The sequence below is a fragment of the Mesoplodon bidens genome (assembly GCF_964165515.1).
Source record: "Mesoplodon bidens genome assembly, chromosome: 9".
Classification (NCBI taxonomy): Eukaryota; Metazoa; Chordata; class Mammalia; order Artiodactyla; family Ziphiidae; genus Mesoplodon; species Mesoplodon bidens.
The window spans coordinates 20112691-20127984 of record NC_138166.1 but is presented as its reverse complement, the minus strand read 5'-3'; the positions used below and the strand labels follow the sequence as shown (position 1 = coordinate 20127984).

Sequence of the window (15294 nt, the reverse complement as noted above, 5' to 3'; positions counted from 1 at the left end):
GTAGAAAATTTGGAAAGGACTAGGTAAAACTATAACCATTTCAATGATATGATTGCAATCCTAGAAAATCTAAAAGAATCAACTCCAAACAATAAGGCATCGTAGTAATAACTAACATTTTGAGCACTAACATTACCACCTCTATTTTAACTTATTTAATCATCATACTATCTATCAGAAAACAATAAGAAAATGTATTAGATATCCCTACAAGAAGTTCAGAGAGAGAGTGAGTTCCAGGCTTGGAATGATAATCCATCACTTCATGCACTGGTCCTCAGCATCAGCTTTATTCCCTTGGGGCTGCCAAATGGCTGCCAGTGTCAGTGTTGGGCTAGAAGTTTCCATGTCAAGAGGAGAACGTGTTGGAAACTTTCTTGTAAGCATGAATCAATATCATATCAATACCATAGATAGTACATGTATATAATCTAGTTTTCTAATGCAAATGTGTGATCAAGAATTTGAAGACCACTGCCTTGGACTAAACTTGGTTAGTCTGGTTATGGAACACATCCAACTTAGGTGACCCACCAATTGTGAGACTCATTGATTTGTGGAGGAAAGGTACTTGTGAGATAGGCTGGAACCTGGGACCCTTTACTGGAGTGCTTGGTCTCATTTTCTGGAGGAACAGAATACAAAGAAACTATAAGGGACTAAAAATAACTGCACACATGTGCAGTTGGGGCAATTATGAACAATAAGATACAAAAAGTCCACAAACCAACTGCCACTTCTGAGGTGCTGTGAGCAAAAGAAGGGTACTGCCCATGATCCCTGCACACAGCACCACCAAAGGGGTGGGCAGACCACCTAAACTATGCCTCCTGCCCAGCCCATGGACCTGCCCTCCTTGTTACTCCATTTAAAGACCCAATTAGCTCACTCCACTGCACCTGTTTCTTGTTTTCACTCCTCCCTGCTGCAGCAGGAGACCCACAAAGCCTTGCCTAGAATTCTCCTCTGGTCTCTACCAATTTCTACTGATTAAAGAGTCTAAGGGCCTGGGTCGTAGGTAACACTCCAAGCTTGACATTGAAAAAGTAAAGGATGACGTTATTACTAGTGACGATGGCAATGGAATGATCAAGATGAAAACAATAATAACTAGCATTTATTGAGCACTTACAAAGTGCCAGACTATTCTGAGCGCTTTACATCCTCAGGACAAATCTATTAGGTAAATACTACTATTAATTCATTTTACTAGTAAACTCCATGCGAACAGAGAACATTACAGTTTTTTTCTTAGCAATGCATTACCTGGAGCACAGTAATAATTTAATAAATATTTAATGAATAAAAAAATGAGTACTGCCAAATTTCTCAGCCGAATAGGGCAAGATGGACTTTAGTGCCAGAGCCGGGCTCATATGGCCCGGGGTTTCGCATACTTGGAGGTGAACCAAAGCACCAGATCCCTGCGAGGGACAACATGAAACAGCGGTTTAAATTTCCTCGGTAACCGCTGCTGGACTGAATGTATGTTGCAGGCTAACGGGGAGCAGAAAACAAAAAACGGAGATTTGAGGAGACAAACCCCCTCCCCGCTGGCGTACGAGCTTCCGAGAAGCCTGGCCGCTCAATCAATTTCAGCGTTGGACCCGGCCCTGGGGGGATCAGCACTCCTCCAGCTACACTCGCGTTCCGACTCTCTAGCCGCGCGAGGAGGCTACGCCGGAAGTCTCGACTGCTCCTCGAGGAGCATGTCCACCCGCCGGCTTTTACCCCACCCACTCCCCACGCCCCACGTCCGGAAGGAGTCATCACGCTTGCCGCGGCTCGGTGCTTCTACGCCGGACAGGTAAGCGTCCCCGCGGGAGACAGAGTCGGGTTCCTCTCACCCCAGAAGCTTTTGTTCCCGTAGTCCTGAAGGCCGCGTTTGCACGCCGGGTGGGCTGCTGCAGGGGGAGCCCTTCAGGGGCCACCTTGCTGTCGTCGCCGGGTCGCCACCTCCTGCAACAGCGTGGTTGGCGCCTGGGGGCCTGTGGTGGGCTCAGCGCCTCGGGATGCTACAGGGTTCCCCTCCCCCGCCCCCCTTTGTAGCTAACGGCGGCCTAGCCCTGTGGTCCTTGCTGAGCGTTCCCAGGAGCACATTTGTGAAGAGGTGGGGTCCTGTCGAAGAGGTGGAACTGGGCATTTTGTAGGTGGTCCCAAGTTACAACAGTCCGAGGAGGACCTTGCCCAGATGATTGTAGAAAGGAATTTTCTGGCTCGGTGGTCTTAATAGTTTTTGTCTCGTCACATTTGAGCACCATACAGGGGCTGACGATAGAAGTGATTTTCAGTGTAAATGATTTTCAGGCGTTTGTGTAAGTGTGTGTATGATTGTCAGTCAGTCTGTGCCTGTGTGTGCGTGTGAGAGGGAGAGGGGGAGAGAGCACGAGCGCTTGGTAGCTGTGTGTAATTTAAAAAATCCATAAATATATTTTGCTTCTTGCTTTTCCTGGTCTCTTCCCCTAATTCCTCCTTACTCTCACCTGAGGGGTATTTCTCTACTTCACCTTTGGATAGAATTAGCAATTCTCTACCTAGGCTTTACACATTTAAAACACAGATCTGACCGTGTTAATCCTCTGCTTAAAATCTTACTGGTCTTCCCATTGTTTCAGGATAATACAAATTCCTTAGGCTGCCTTCAAGACCCTTCAAGGTCTTGATTCTGCTGAGTTTTTCAGTCTCATCTCCTTTCATGGAAGCACACATACACACTGTATATCCCCTGTCATGCCAACCTGCAGTAGTTTCATCTCTTCGGCTATGACAGAGTTTTATAATGGTTTACCCACATTTGGCAATTTATTTTTTCCATTCAGTCAAGATTTATTGAATTCCTGATATTGCGGGCACTGTTTTAGGAGCTGGGGATATAATGCGGAAAAAACCCCCAACCCAATCTATAGTCCTTTTGAAAAATAACAGCTTGACTGAGATGTAGTTCACATACCATAGAATTATAAAACACACATAAATTTTTAGTGCATTCACAAAGTTGTGCAGCCAACACCCCAATCAATTTAAAAACATTTTCATCACTTCCAAAAGAAGCCCTGTACCCATTAGCAGGCTCTCCTGATTTCCTCCTTACCCCACCCCACTCGTAGACCTACGGAACTATTAATCTACTGAATATATATTCGGCTATTCTGGACAACTCATATAAATGAAATCATAAAGTATGTGACCTTTTTTGATTGTCTTTCACTTAACATTCATGTTCATCCATGTTGTAGCATGTATCAGCACTTCATTCCTTTTTATTGCTAGATAATATTTCATTGTATGGCTATACCACGATGTATTTATCCATTGGTCAGTTGATGGACATTTGGGTTGTTTTGGCTCTTACAAATAATGTTACTGTGAACATTCATATGCAAGTTTTTGTGTGAACGTCATGATTTCATTTCTCTTGGGTATATACCCAAGAGTAGAACTGCTGGGTTGTATGGTAATTCTACGTTTAACATTTTGTGGAAATGCCAGACTTTTTTAAAGCAGCTGCACCATCTTATATTCCTGTAAGCGGTGTATGAAGGTTCTGATTTCTTCCCATCCTTGTCAACACTTGTCATTATCTGCTTTCTTTTTTTTTTTTTTTCTTAAATTCTAGCCATCCTAGTGGGTGTGAAGTGGTATCTCATTGTGGTTTTGATTTGTAGTTCCCTGATGGCTAATGACGGTTGAGCATCTTTTCCTGTGCTATTGGCCATTTGTATATCTTCTTTGGAGAAATATCTATGCCTCTCCTTTGCCCATTTAAAACTTAGGCTATTTGCTTTTTATCATTGAGTTGTAAGAGTTCTTTATATATTCTAGGTCCAAATCCCTTATCAGATATATGACAGTCATGTGGATTACGCTATAGTTGCTGTAAATGGAAAACACATGAGGTTAATTTTTACTCTTCCTAGAGACCATGTTACAGATCTGTGGAGTAATTTAGAGTGAATTACTATGTGTGAAATACTGGGCCCAGGAAAGATGATGGGAAGAACCTGTGAGCAGCATTTTAAGATTTGAAAAGTGAAGCAAGTGGAAACAGTTTATATAATTTTCCCATTCCCTACTGAGTTTTCTCTTTTCCGTATTGATTTGTAGGAGTTCTTTTTTTTAGAGATATTAACCTATTGACTGTTAGATATGGGGCAGATATTTTCAGTCTATTTGCTTGTAAACTTTGTTTTTGTATCATTTACTATGCTAAAGCTTTACATTTTTGTATAGTCAAAGACTGTCAGTCTTTTCCTTTAAAAGGCTTCTGGGGTACTGATGTAGTTTGGGATGCTATTCTTAAATGATGGGAGTTACAGAAACCAACACAGTAGTTCCCTGGTTAGTGTGACATCTGAGTCCATGGTACTATATTTAACTTTACAGGCAGGTCTTATTTTATTGTGCTTTATTCTATTGTGCTTCACATTTACTGTGAAGGTCCCTGGCAAACGTGCATCAAGCAAGTCTATTGGTGCCATTTTTCCAACAGCGTTTGCTCACTTTGTGTTTCTGTGTCACATTGCGGTCATTCTCACAATATTTCAAACTTTTTCATTATTATTATATTTGTTATGGTGATCTGTCATCAGTGGTCCTTGATGTTACCATTGTAATTGTTTTGGGGTGCCGTGAACCGTGCCCATATAAGACACTGAACTTAAATGAGAAATGTTATGTGTGTTCTGACTGCTCCACCAATTGACCGTTACCCCGTTTCTCTCTCTCCTTGGGCTTCCCTATTTCCTGAGACACAACAATATTGAAATTAGGCTAATTAACAACCCTGCATTGGCCTTTAAGTGTTCAAGTGAAAACAGGTATTGCACTTCTCTCACTTTAAGTCAAAAGCTAGAAATGACAAGCTGGTGAGGAAGGCGTGTCAAAAGCCTAGATAGGCTGAAAGCTAGGCTTCTTGCACAAAACAGTTAGCCAAGTTGTGAATGCAAAGAAGTTCTTGAAGGAGATGAAAAGTGTTACTCCGGTGAACACACAAATGATAAGAAAGCGAAATAGCCTTATTGCTGATATGGAGAAAGTTTTAGTGGTCTGGATAGAAGATCTAACCAACCACAGCACTCTCTTAAACCAAAGCCTAAATTCAGAGCAAGGCCCTAACTCTGCTCAATTCTGTGAAGGCTGAGAGAGGTGAGGAAGCTGCAGAAGATAAGTTTGAGGCCAGCAGAGGTTGGTTCATGAGGTTTAAGGAAAGAAGCCGTCTCCATAACAAAAGTGCAAGTTGAAGCAACAAGTGCTGATGTAGAAGCTGCAGCAAGTTATCCAGAAAATCTAGCTAAGATAATTAATGAAGGTAGGTACACTAAACAGTGGATTTTCAACGTAGATGAAACAGCCTTATCTGGGAAGAAGATGCCATCAAGGACTTTTATAGTTAGAAGTCAATGCTTGGCCTCAAAGGACAGGCTGACTCTGTTAGGGGCTAATGCAGCTGGTGACTTTCAGTTAAAGCCAGTGCTCATTTACCATTCCAAAAATCCTAGGGCCCTTAAGAATTATGCTAAATCTACTCTGCCTGTGCTCTTTAAATGTGCTCTTTAAAGCCTGGATGACCTCACATCTGTTTACAATATGCTTTACTGGCTGTTTTAAGCCCACTGTTGAGACCTACTGCTCAGAATAAAAGATTCCTTTCAAAGTACTGCGGCTCATTGACAATGCACCTGGTCACCCAAGAGCTCTGATGGAGATGTACGATGAGATTAATGTGGTTTTCATGCCTGTTAACACAACTATTCTGCAGCATATGGATCAAGGGGTAATTTCGACTCTCAAGTCTTACTATTTAAGAAATACATTTTGTAAGGGTAGAGCTGCCAGAGATAGTGATTCCTCTGATGGATCTGGGTGAAGTCAATTGAAAACCTTCTGGAAAGGATTCACCATTCTACTTGCCATTAAGAACATTCATGATTTACAGGAAGAGGTAAAAATATTAACAGGAATTTGGAAGAAGTTGATTCCAAACCTCATGGATAACTTTGAGGGGTTCAAGACTTCAGTGGAGGATATAACTACAGATGTGGTGGGAAGAGCAAGAGAGCTAGAATTAGAAGCGGAGCCGAAAGATGTGAGTGGACTGCTGTGATCTCATGATAAAACTTTAATGGATGGGGAGTTGCTTCTTATGGATGAGCAAAGAAAGTGTTTCTTGAGATGGAATCTACTCCTGGTGAAGATGCTATGAAGATTGTTGAAATGATAACAGAAGATTTAGAATATTACATAGACTTAGTTGATAAATCAGTGGCAGGGTTTGAGAGGATTGACTCCAATTTCGAAAGAAGTTCTACTGTGGGTAAAATGCTGTCAAACAGCATTGCATGCTATAGAGATCATTTGGGAACGGAAGAGTGAATCGATGCGGCGGACTTCATTGTTGTCCTGTTTTAAGAAATGGCCACCCCAGCCTTCAGCATCCACCAACACCAAGGCAAGATCCTCCACCAGCACGAAGATTACAACTGTCTGAAAGCTCACATGGTGGTTAGCATTTTCTAGCAATAAAGTATTTTAAAGTTATGTACATTGGCTTTTTTTAAGATACGATGCTATTGCACACTTAATAGACTGCAGTATAGTATAAACATAACTTTTATAGGCACTGGGAAACCAAAAAATTTGTGTGACTCACTTTATTGCAGTATTTGCTTTGTTGTTGTGTTCTGGAGCCGAACCCACAATATCTCTAAGGTGTGCCTATAGAGCATTCATTGTTTCAGACACTTGTGCCTCCCTATCTCTCTGCCTTGAAAAATATGCTAAAATCTGCTTCAGCTTTGTTGGTTCATTTAATTTTCTATTTCAGACTCCTAGAAGTTATTTCCTTGTTCTCATCGTCATGTTTAGTCTACTGCATTAGATTTGTGAGAGCTGTATTGGACAGTTGGTCATCAAATAGTAGGTACTTATTACATGCCAGCAGAAGTTTATTTGAAGATTTTATGTGTGCAGAGCTTGAATGTAACTGCTGGTTCTATATTGATTGGGGCATGCTGGGAACAGTAGTTTTATAAAATCCTATTAACGTTATTTTGGTGTTTGTTTTTCTCATTTCATTGGTTTAAAGGTAGTAGTAATTCAGGTATTTTTAGGATCTCTGAACATTTTGAGTAACTGAGGAGAGCTATATACCATAGCTCCTTAGAAAATTTGCATTTCTATTTTACATGCAATATCTAGGGCTTCATTGTTTCCCTATGGCCTGATTTGTTAGGAGGACTCTGTTTCTTGCTCTAGTGTTTGTTTTTTTTAAAAATTGTGGTAAAATGTACAGAACATGAAACTTAGCATTCTAACCATTTTAAGTGTACAATTCAGTGACATTAAGTACATTCATGTTGTTGTGCAACTATCACCACCATCCTCTCCAGAACTTTCATTTTCCTAAACTGAAACCCTGTATACCTGTTAAATAATAACTCCCCATTCCCCCCTCTCTCCAGCCGCTTGTAACCACCATTCTACCTTTTGTCTCTGGAATCATAAAATATTTGTCCTTTTGTGTCTGATTTATTTCACTTTGCATAATGTCTTTAAGGTTCATCCATATTGTAGCATATTGCAGAATTTTCTTCCTTTTTAAGGGTAAATAGTATTCCATTGTATGCATATATCATATTTTGTTTATCCATTCATTAGTTCATAGACATTTGGGTTGTTTACATCTTTTGGCTATTATGAATAGTGCTTCTATGAACATTGGTCCAGTTATCTGTTTGAGCTCTTTTGAGTATGTACCGTAAGTGGAATTGCTGGGTCATAGGGTACTTCTCTGTTTAATATTTTGAGGAACCATTCATATGCTTCAGTGTTTTTTGTCATTCACATAAAATATGAGATTTAAATAAACTGTAATTTAGGCAAGTATTAATTACTACATTTACTTTTCTAAAAATATAAATTCAAAGAGCCATCTCCTAGTTGAAGGGATGTAGGGGTTTTTGTCTTAGGACTTGGAGATCTTGGAGTTTTAAAATTATGTACTAGAATTCAGATTAAATAACAGGTTTATCTGGATAGGTTCCCAAATCCTAAACTTCTTTATGATCTAAGCTTCTGTTTTTTTTTTGTTTTGTTAACTCTGTGTATTCAGTCTTTTTGGGCAAATTACTCATCATGGCAGATGGTAAGATGGAGGTGAGTTCGCATACTTGTATTGTTGCAAAGTTCTGGATTGTTCTGTTACCATTCTGCTGCTTTAGTTGGATACTCTGGCAGTTACTCAGGTATGCTGTGAATACTGCTGCTTCTGACAAGCAAGTTCACCTCCGCCGGTGCAAAGATATCCATGTCATTAACTAGTGAAGGATGGGAAATGGCCACTGTTACTCCTTTATTACTGTACAAGTATTTTTTCAACAACTCCCCTGATGTTGGAAGTGTAAGTTGTTTTGGGTACGGGGATCCCTCTCAGTAACTGGCCTCCCTGAGATAAATGGGGAAGTGTAGATAAACAGACAACAGTATGACTCAACCAAATCTTAGAAAACTAAGATCTCATGCCTGCCAGACCCTCTGTCTTCCCCTTCCCCTCATTTGCAACATCTTTCTTAAACTCCTGTTTAATATTTCCTCATCACTGTTACAGCCCATACCCCATGGTAAACAGCAAGCGTACTATCAGGAGAGATGGAAGGAACAAATATGTTAATGTGACTTTCGCTCTCAGTTTGGGTCCATTTGTCATCTGGGCTCTCACCTGATCATCTTGTGGGCTCTTGGCACCTTATGGCATTTGGCATCTACAGATGCACTAGAAAGGTCCCCAAATGGATTTGGATGCTCCAGACTCTTGGAACTTGAATGTAACTTAGATTTGTATGTGATTTCCCTAGCATCCAGCAAATACCAAGATAACATAGATGCTGAATACCCACCTTGGCCTGTTTATGCCTCAGCTCTTTGAGTAAGGCAAAACACAATCACATAAAAATGCCTTTGTAAGACTTTTTTTTGAGGTTACCAGACAAAGGTGAATATAAATTCCTAGTTTTTGGTAATAGATTGTTTGTTACCTTTCATCAGACTTATGGATACTAGGGACAAAGTGATTTACTTCTAGTGTACGTCAGTAGCCTTTAGAAACACTTCCAGGTCCGTATTTAAATATTTCAACATGCTTACGTCAGATTAGGACCTTTCAAATTTTATTTGGGCCACAGGCCTTTGGGCTATAAATGGCAAAACTGTTGAATTTTATGTGAATACTTTTGCATTTTAACTTTATGATTTTTCCTCCTTTCTATATAAGCATATGGCACTATTTTTATTCTCTTAGTCTGTATCTGTCTTTTAAAAAATTATCATATAGTAAAATTGTTTCACCTTTTGGTTTAGTTCTGTGAATTTTTTTTTAATAAATTTATTTATTTTACTTTATTTTTGGCTGTGTCGGGTCTTCACGGCTGCACGCAGGCTTTTCGTTGCGGCGAGCGGGGGCTACTCTTCGTTGTGGTGCACAGGGTTCTCACTGCGGTGGCTTCTCTTGTTGCGGAGCATGGGCTCTAGGCGCGTGGGCTCAGTAGTTGTGGCTCGTGGGCTCTAGAGCGCAGGCTCAGTAGTTGTGGCTCACGGGCTTCGTTGCTCCGCCGCATGTGGGATCTTCCTGGACCAGGGCTTGAACCTATGTCCCCTGCATTTGGCAGGTGGATTCTTAACCACTGTGCCACCAGGAGGCCCCTTAGTTCTGTAACTGTTAGTACGTGTATAGATCTGTGGAACGGCAACCATAACCAAGGTATATACCTCGCCTCAGAACCTCCCGTGTGGGATCTTCCCGGACCAGGGCTCGAACCTGCGTCCCCTGCATTGGCGGGTGGATTCTTCACCACTGCGCCACCAGGAGGCCCCTTAGTTCTGTAACTGTTAGTACGTGTATAGATCTGTGGAACGGCAACCATAACCACGGTATATACGTCGCCTCAGAACCTCCCGTGTGGGATCTTCCCGGACCCGGGGCTCGAACCTGCGTCCCCTGCGTTGGCGGGTGGATTCTTCACCACTGCGCCACCAGGAGGCCCCTTAGTTCTGTAACTGTTAGTACGTGTATAGATCTGTGGAACGGCAACCATAACCACGGTATGTACGTCGCCTCAGAACCTCCCGTGTGGGATCTTCCCGGAGCAGGGCTCGAACCTGCGTCCCCTGCGTTGGCGGGTGGATTCTTCACCACTGCGCCACCAGGAGGCCCCTTAGTTCTGTAACTGTTAGTACGTGTATAGATCTGTGGAACGGCAACCATAACCACGGTATGTACGTCGCCTCAGAACCTCCCGTGTGGGATCTTCCCGGAGCAGGGCTCGAACCTGCGTCCCCTGCGTTGGCGGGTGGATTCTTCACCACTGCGCCACCAGGAGGCCCCTTAGTTCTGTAACTGTTAGTACGTGTATAGATCTGTGGAACGGCAACCATAACCACGGTATGTACGTCGCCTCAGAACCTCCCGTGTGGGATCTTCCCGGACCCGGGGCTCGAACCTGCGTCCCCTGCATTGGCGGGTGGATTCTTCACCACTGCGCCACCAGGAGGCCCCTTAGTTCTGTAACTGTTAGTACGTGTATAGATCTGTGGAACGGCAACCATAACCACGGTATGTACGTCGCCTCAGAACCTCCCGTGTGGGATCTTCCCGGAGCAGGGCTCGAACCTGCGTCCCCTGCGTTGGCGGGTGGATTCTTCACCACTGCGCCACCAGGAGGCCCCTTAGTTCTGTAACTGTTAGTACGTGTATAGATCTGTGGAACGGCAACCATAACCACGGTATGTACGTCGCCTCAGAACCTCCCGTGTGCTGTCTCTTCACTGTCACCCGTCCCTCACCCAGGTAGCCAAAACCAAAAAAGTAAATGTCATTTTGTGCTTTTTATGTAGAGAAACAGTAAGGTTGTGTCCCTTTTTTTCCCTCTTCACCAGTGATCTTTATCCAAATGTGATGGGGCTAAAAAGGATAAAATAAACATAATCCCTTCTCATTTTCTTTCGGAAACTTGCAGACTTTCTCACAAACTGGATTAGGAATAAAAACATTTTCCTTGTGATTCCTTCCAGAAGGTGGCAGTGTTGTGCTATAATAGGACGTAAAGATCGTCTGCTGGAAAGTATCAATAATTAAGTTTTTACTTCAGGAAAACAGGACAGTTAATTAAGAATTAACATTTAACTCTAGAATCTGTTTTCTTTGGATCAGTCACAAAGTCTGTCTTATTCCTAGCAAAGCAGTCTGTGGATAAAATCATCCTTTAATTCTTTCATATTTGTTTTCAAATAGTTTTAAATGTTTGCAGAGGTAGGAGTTAACTTTAAGTTTGACCTTTGTGGCAAGAATGACTCCAGTGTTATGGATGAATCTGTGAGTCACAGAATCAGTCGTATCCGTGAGACCTCAGGTGTTTTATATTTCAACCTTCTTTGTCACAGGTAGGAACCCCATCTGTAACATCCCTCACAACTGGTGGCATTAATTAATTAGCAGATGGAGCAGATGCAGAAGAAAGATACAGATTTTGATTGCCAGCAACCTGAGTTTGAAGCTTTAATGGAGATACTCAGTGAGAAATGATGAAGTGGAGCTTGTGAGACATTCACACTTAGGTGACTCGCAGGTTTTCAAACCTAATCCACTCAAAAAGGGATTCCCTTTCTCCTTATACTTCCAGCAGCTTACATCTGACAGTATATACTTCCCTGGGAACTGGGTCAATCCAGATGCTCATGCAAGGTACTTGGGATCATCTTTAAGACCTCTCAACGTTCTCTTAATTCTACCTCTTAGGTAGAATTTCTCAAACCTGGTTACTTCATCTCTGCCTCTGTCATCCTAGTCCAGAAGACTACCTTTGTCTCTCACCTGGATACTGCTTTCTAATTGGTCTGCCCAAATGTGTTAATACTTTATTTTTCACACAAAAGATATTCTAAAAAATATAAAATCTGATCGTATCAAACTCCTGCTTGAAACTCTTCTATAATATGCCTTTAAACTTAGAATAAACCTGAAATATTTAACTTGATCCACAACAATCCTCCCTTCCAGCCCCACCCCCTGATCTAGCCTCTCTGCTTACTGCTACAGCCTCACATCATGCCACTGTCCCCTTGTTCACTGTGCTCCATCCTCTATTCCTTGATTGGAGGAGAGGAGGAGAATAGAACAGGGAGGCCTGTTTTTAAGCCAACATGCATTTTAGGTAAAGAAATGATGGCTTAGTAATTTATTAAAGTTCGTGGCTCATGGGGACATTTTCATAGCAATCAGGAACTCATTGCTTTGTCACTTTTCAACACCTCGACTTAAATCTAGGGATAAATGCACATCTCAGTTCAGATTCTGTGTGGAAAAAAAATTATATTCTGACTGAGAAAAGGAAATTTAGGACCAGGCAGCCATTACATGTTATATTCCAAGTGTGGCTAATCCTTTGTATTTGAGAGCTTTCACTCAGTGTGTCTAAAATGACTCAATTTTTGTAATTTCATCCTTCTAGCATTTAATTATGCATTCTTTGTTTTTCACGTGTGTGAGTCTTGCCTCAGCAACCAATTGGACCTCACCACCATCTGGGGCTTAGATGCTAATGGTGGCATCCCGAATAAGTGATAGTTGTGCAGCCTGTTCTTGAGTTTCTTGCTTCCCAGGGCAGTTCATTCTTTTTTGGGATAGTTTTGTCTGTTAAGAAGTCCTTCTCTATCTTGTACCAGATCTCTGGTTTGCAGTTTTCCCACACTGGTTCTAGCTTTCCTTGGAGGCATAGAGGACAAGCCTAACTTCTCTTCCCACATTAGGTCTTTAGCTGTTGAAGTAGCTGTTGTAGCTCCCAGCATATTCCCCCTGATAAACCTTCTCAGCTTCTTCAAGTATTTCTCAGTGTTTTCACTCTTCTGGGCACTTTCTACTGACTGTCTTCTACTGACTGTCTTCTAGTTTAGTGTTTGAAAGTGTGTTTTGAGACTACCTGCAACACAGTCACTTAAGATACTTGTTAAAAATGAAGATTCCTGTTGGATTAAGATGGTAGATTGACTTCTGATCTGCTCCCTATTGAAACCCCACTAAAACTATAGTAAAGATCCAAAGGACAGAACGTTAGGAAAGGAGATAAGAACAATACAATTTGAAAAACTGAAAAGCCCAAGCAAGAGTGAATGGAAATTTATCTCGACCCCCAAGAATCATGACCCGTAAATTGGCAGAAGGAAAAACTGAAACTAATCATATTTACCCTGTAAATCAATCCTCAAGAAGCTCAAGAACTGGGTAGTGCCAGGTATTCCTGGAAATTGCGATACAAGGGAGATAAAATAAGGAAGACTGGGTGAATATTGCTGATTAGTAACTCCCAATGGATGCTGTTCACCTTGGGACAGATGCTGAAGGCTCAAAGCGATGATCTCTGGATAAAGTAGCATTTCCTTACAGGAAGGCATTCCTAGAATTTCTCAGGAAATTTTATGTTTATTCGAATCCCAAATCCTGAGGAAAGTCATTGAAAAAGTCAGGAAAACAGAAAAAAGGATTTAAAAATTTCCCAAGAATTAAAGCTTAACGTATTATTGGATACCATTGGTTCTGAGAGTTCCACTGGCATCAAGTGGAAAGCAAGAAAGGGGCATGCTGACACTGAGTAGAAAGTAAAGGTCTGGGAGCTGAGACAGACATCTGGGAGAAAAGCATCATGGTTTAATCAGTTGGTCTTACTCATAGTTGTTGCCATCTTATAAATATGTTTTCATGCTCTACCTGCTGCTAACAGGTATTCTTAAAAGTAAAATAAGTTTATATGCATTATAAATCCTATGAGTGGTGTCCCAAGAAATAACAAACTTGGGAGCAAAATAAATCTGTAAACTGGCAGTTACAACATAATATTCTGTGTAGTACTGTTAACCTTGCTATGAGATCTCAATGTTGTATATATAAATATTACCCAATAATGTTTGTTGGTGTTTTCAAGTTCAGCATATTCACTGATAGACTGTGGGTTTTTTTTTTTTTTTTTTTGGAAATAACAGAGGAATTGAAAAGAAGGTTTGAAATTTTTTGTGGAATACTCCAATATGAAATGAGAACTTAATCTAAAAGCCGAAATAGTAAAAGCAGTATTTCAAAGCAAAGCCAAAACCAGAGTAAGCAGACAAAATACTTTGACGTAAAAAAAAAAAAAAAAAGGAGTTTATATGAAGCAATGTGTACCCTAACACTCAACCTGAGGGATGCTTTTTGATACACTCTGAATTTGACCAGTGTCAACACAAATGAATGAAATTTTTCTGCATCTGGAATATTTGTTATGAAAGACTATTGAACAGGACAAGTAATACATGGTACATTTAAAAATTTCATTTTTAGAATGATAACTTCTAGATATTTATAGTATTTCAACTTTTACAAGGATTTTTATTTGGCATTTATTTTGTATTAATGTTTCTTTTATAAGGTCTTTTTTTCCCCTCATATTTCTTGAGGTATAATCAACGTATAACATGTAAGTTGAAGATGTACAACGTGATGCCATTTGTAGCAACATGGGTGGACCTGGAGATTATCATATTAAGTGAAGTAAGTCAGACAGAGAGAGAGAAATATCATATGATATCACTTATATGTGGAATCTAAAAAAAAAGTGATACAAATGAGCTTATTTATAAAACGGACTCAGAGTTAGAGAATGAACTTATGGTTACTGGGGAGAAGGGTGGGGGGAGTAGGTATAGGATAGTTAGGGAGTTTGGGATTGACATGTACACACTGCTATATTTAAAATAGATTACCAACAAGGACTTACTGTATAGCACAGGGAACTCTGCTTCATATTCTGTAATAACCTAAATGGGAAAAGAATTTGAAAAAGGATAGGTACGTGTATATGTATAACTGAATGACTTTGCTGTACTCCTGAAACGAGCACAACGTTGTTAACGTGATGACTTGGAACACGTGTATTTTGAAATGATTTTGCTACAGTAGAGGGTTAGTTAATCCCTCTGTCGCCTCACATAATTACCGTTTGTGTGTGGGTGTGTGGTGAGAACATTTAAGATCTACTCTCTTAGCAACTTTCAAATATATAACACAGGATTGACTGTAGTCACTATGCTGTATGTCAGATCCCCAGAATTTATTCATCTTATAATTGGAAATTTGTACCTCTTGGCCAATATCTTCTCATTTCCCCAATCCCCAGCCCCTGGCAAACACCATTCTCTGTTTCTATGAGTTTGGCTTTATAAGTTCCACATATAAGTGATATCATACAGTAAATGTTTTTCTCTAACTCATTT

The 15294-nt window shown here is 40.9% G+C and overlaps 1 protein-coding gene across 1 annotated transcript in view; it reads left to right on the top strand.

Moving 5' to 3' along the window:
* Positions 1-310: 310 nt before the first annotated feature.
* Positions 311-15294, top strand: part of COA1 (cytochrome c oxidase assembly factor 1) — a gene marked incomplete at its 5' end in the record, with an annotated part of 103131 nt that continues 88147 nt past the window's right edge. Inside the window, 2 exons of the mRNA XM_081243652.1 lie at positions 311-379; positions 1497-1807. Of these exons, the coding sequence (XP_081099778.1) occupies positions 311-379; positions 1497-1807 (380 nt within the window). The remainder of the gene's footprint in view (positions 380-1496; positions 1808-15294) is intronic.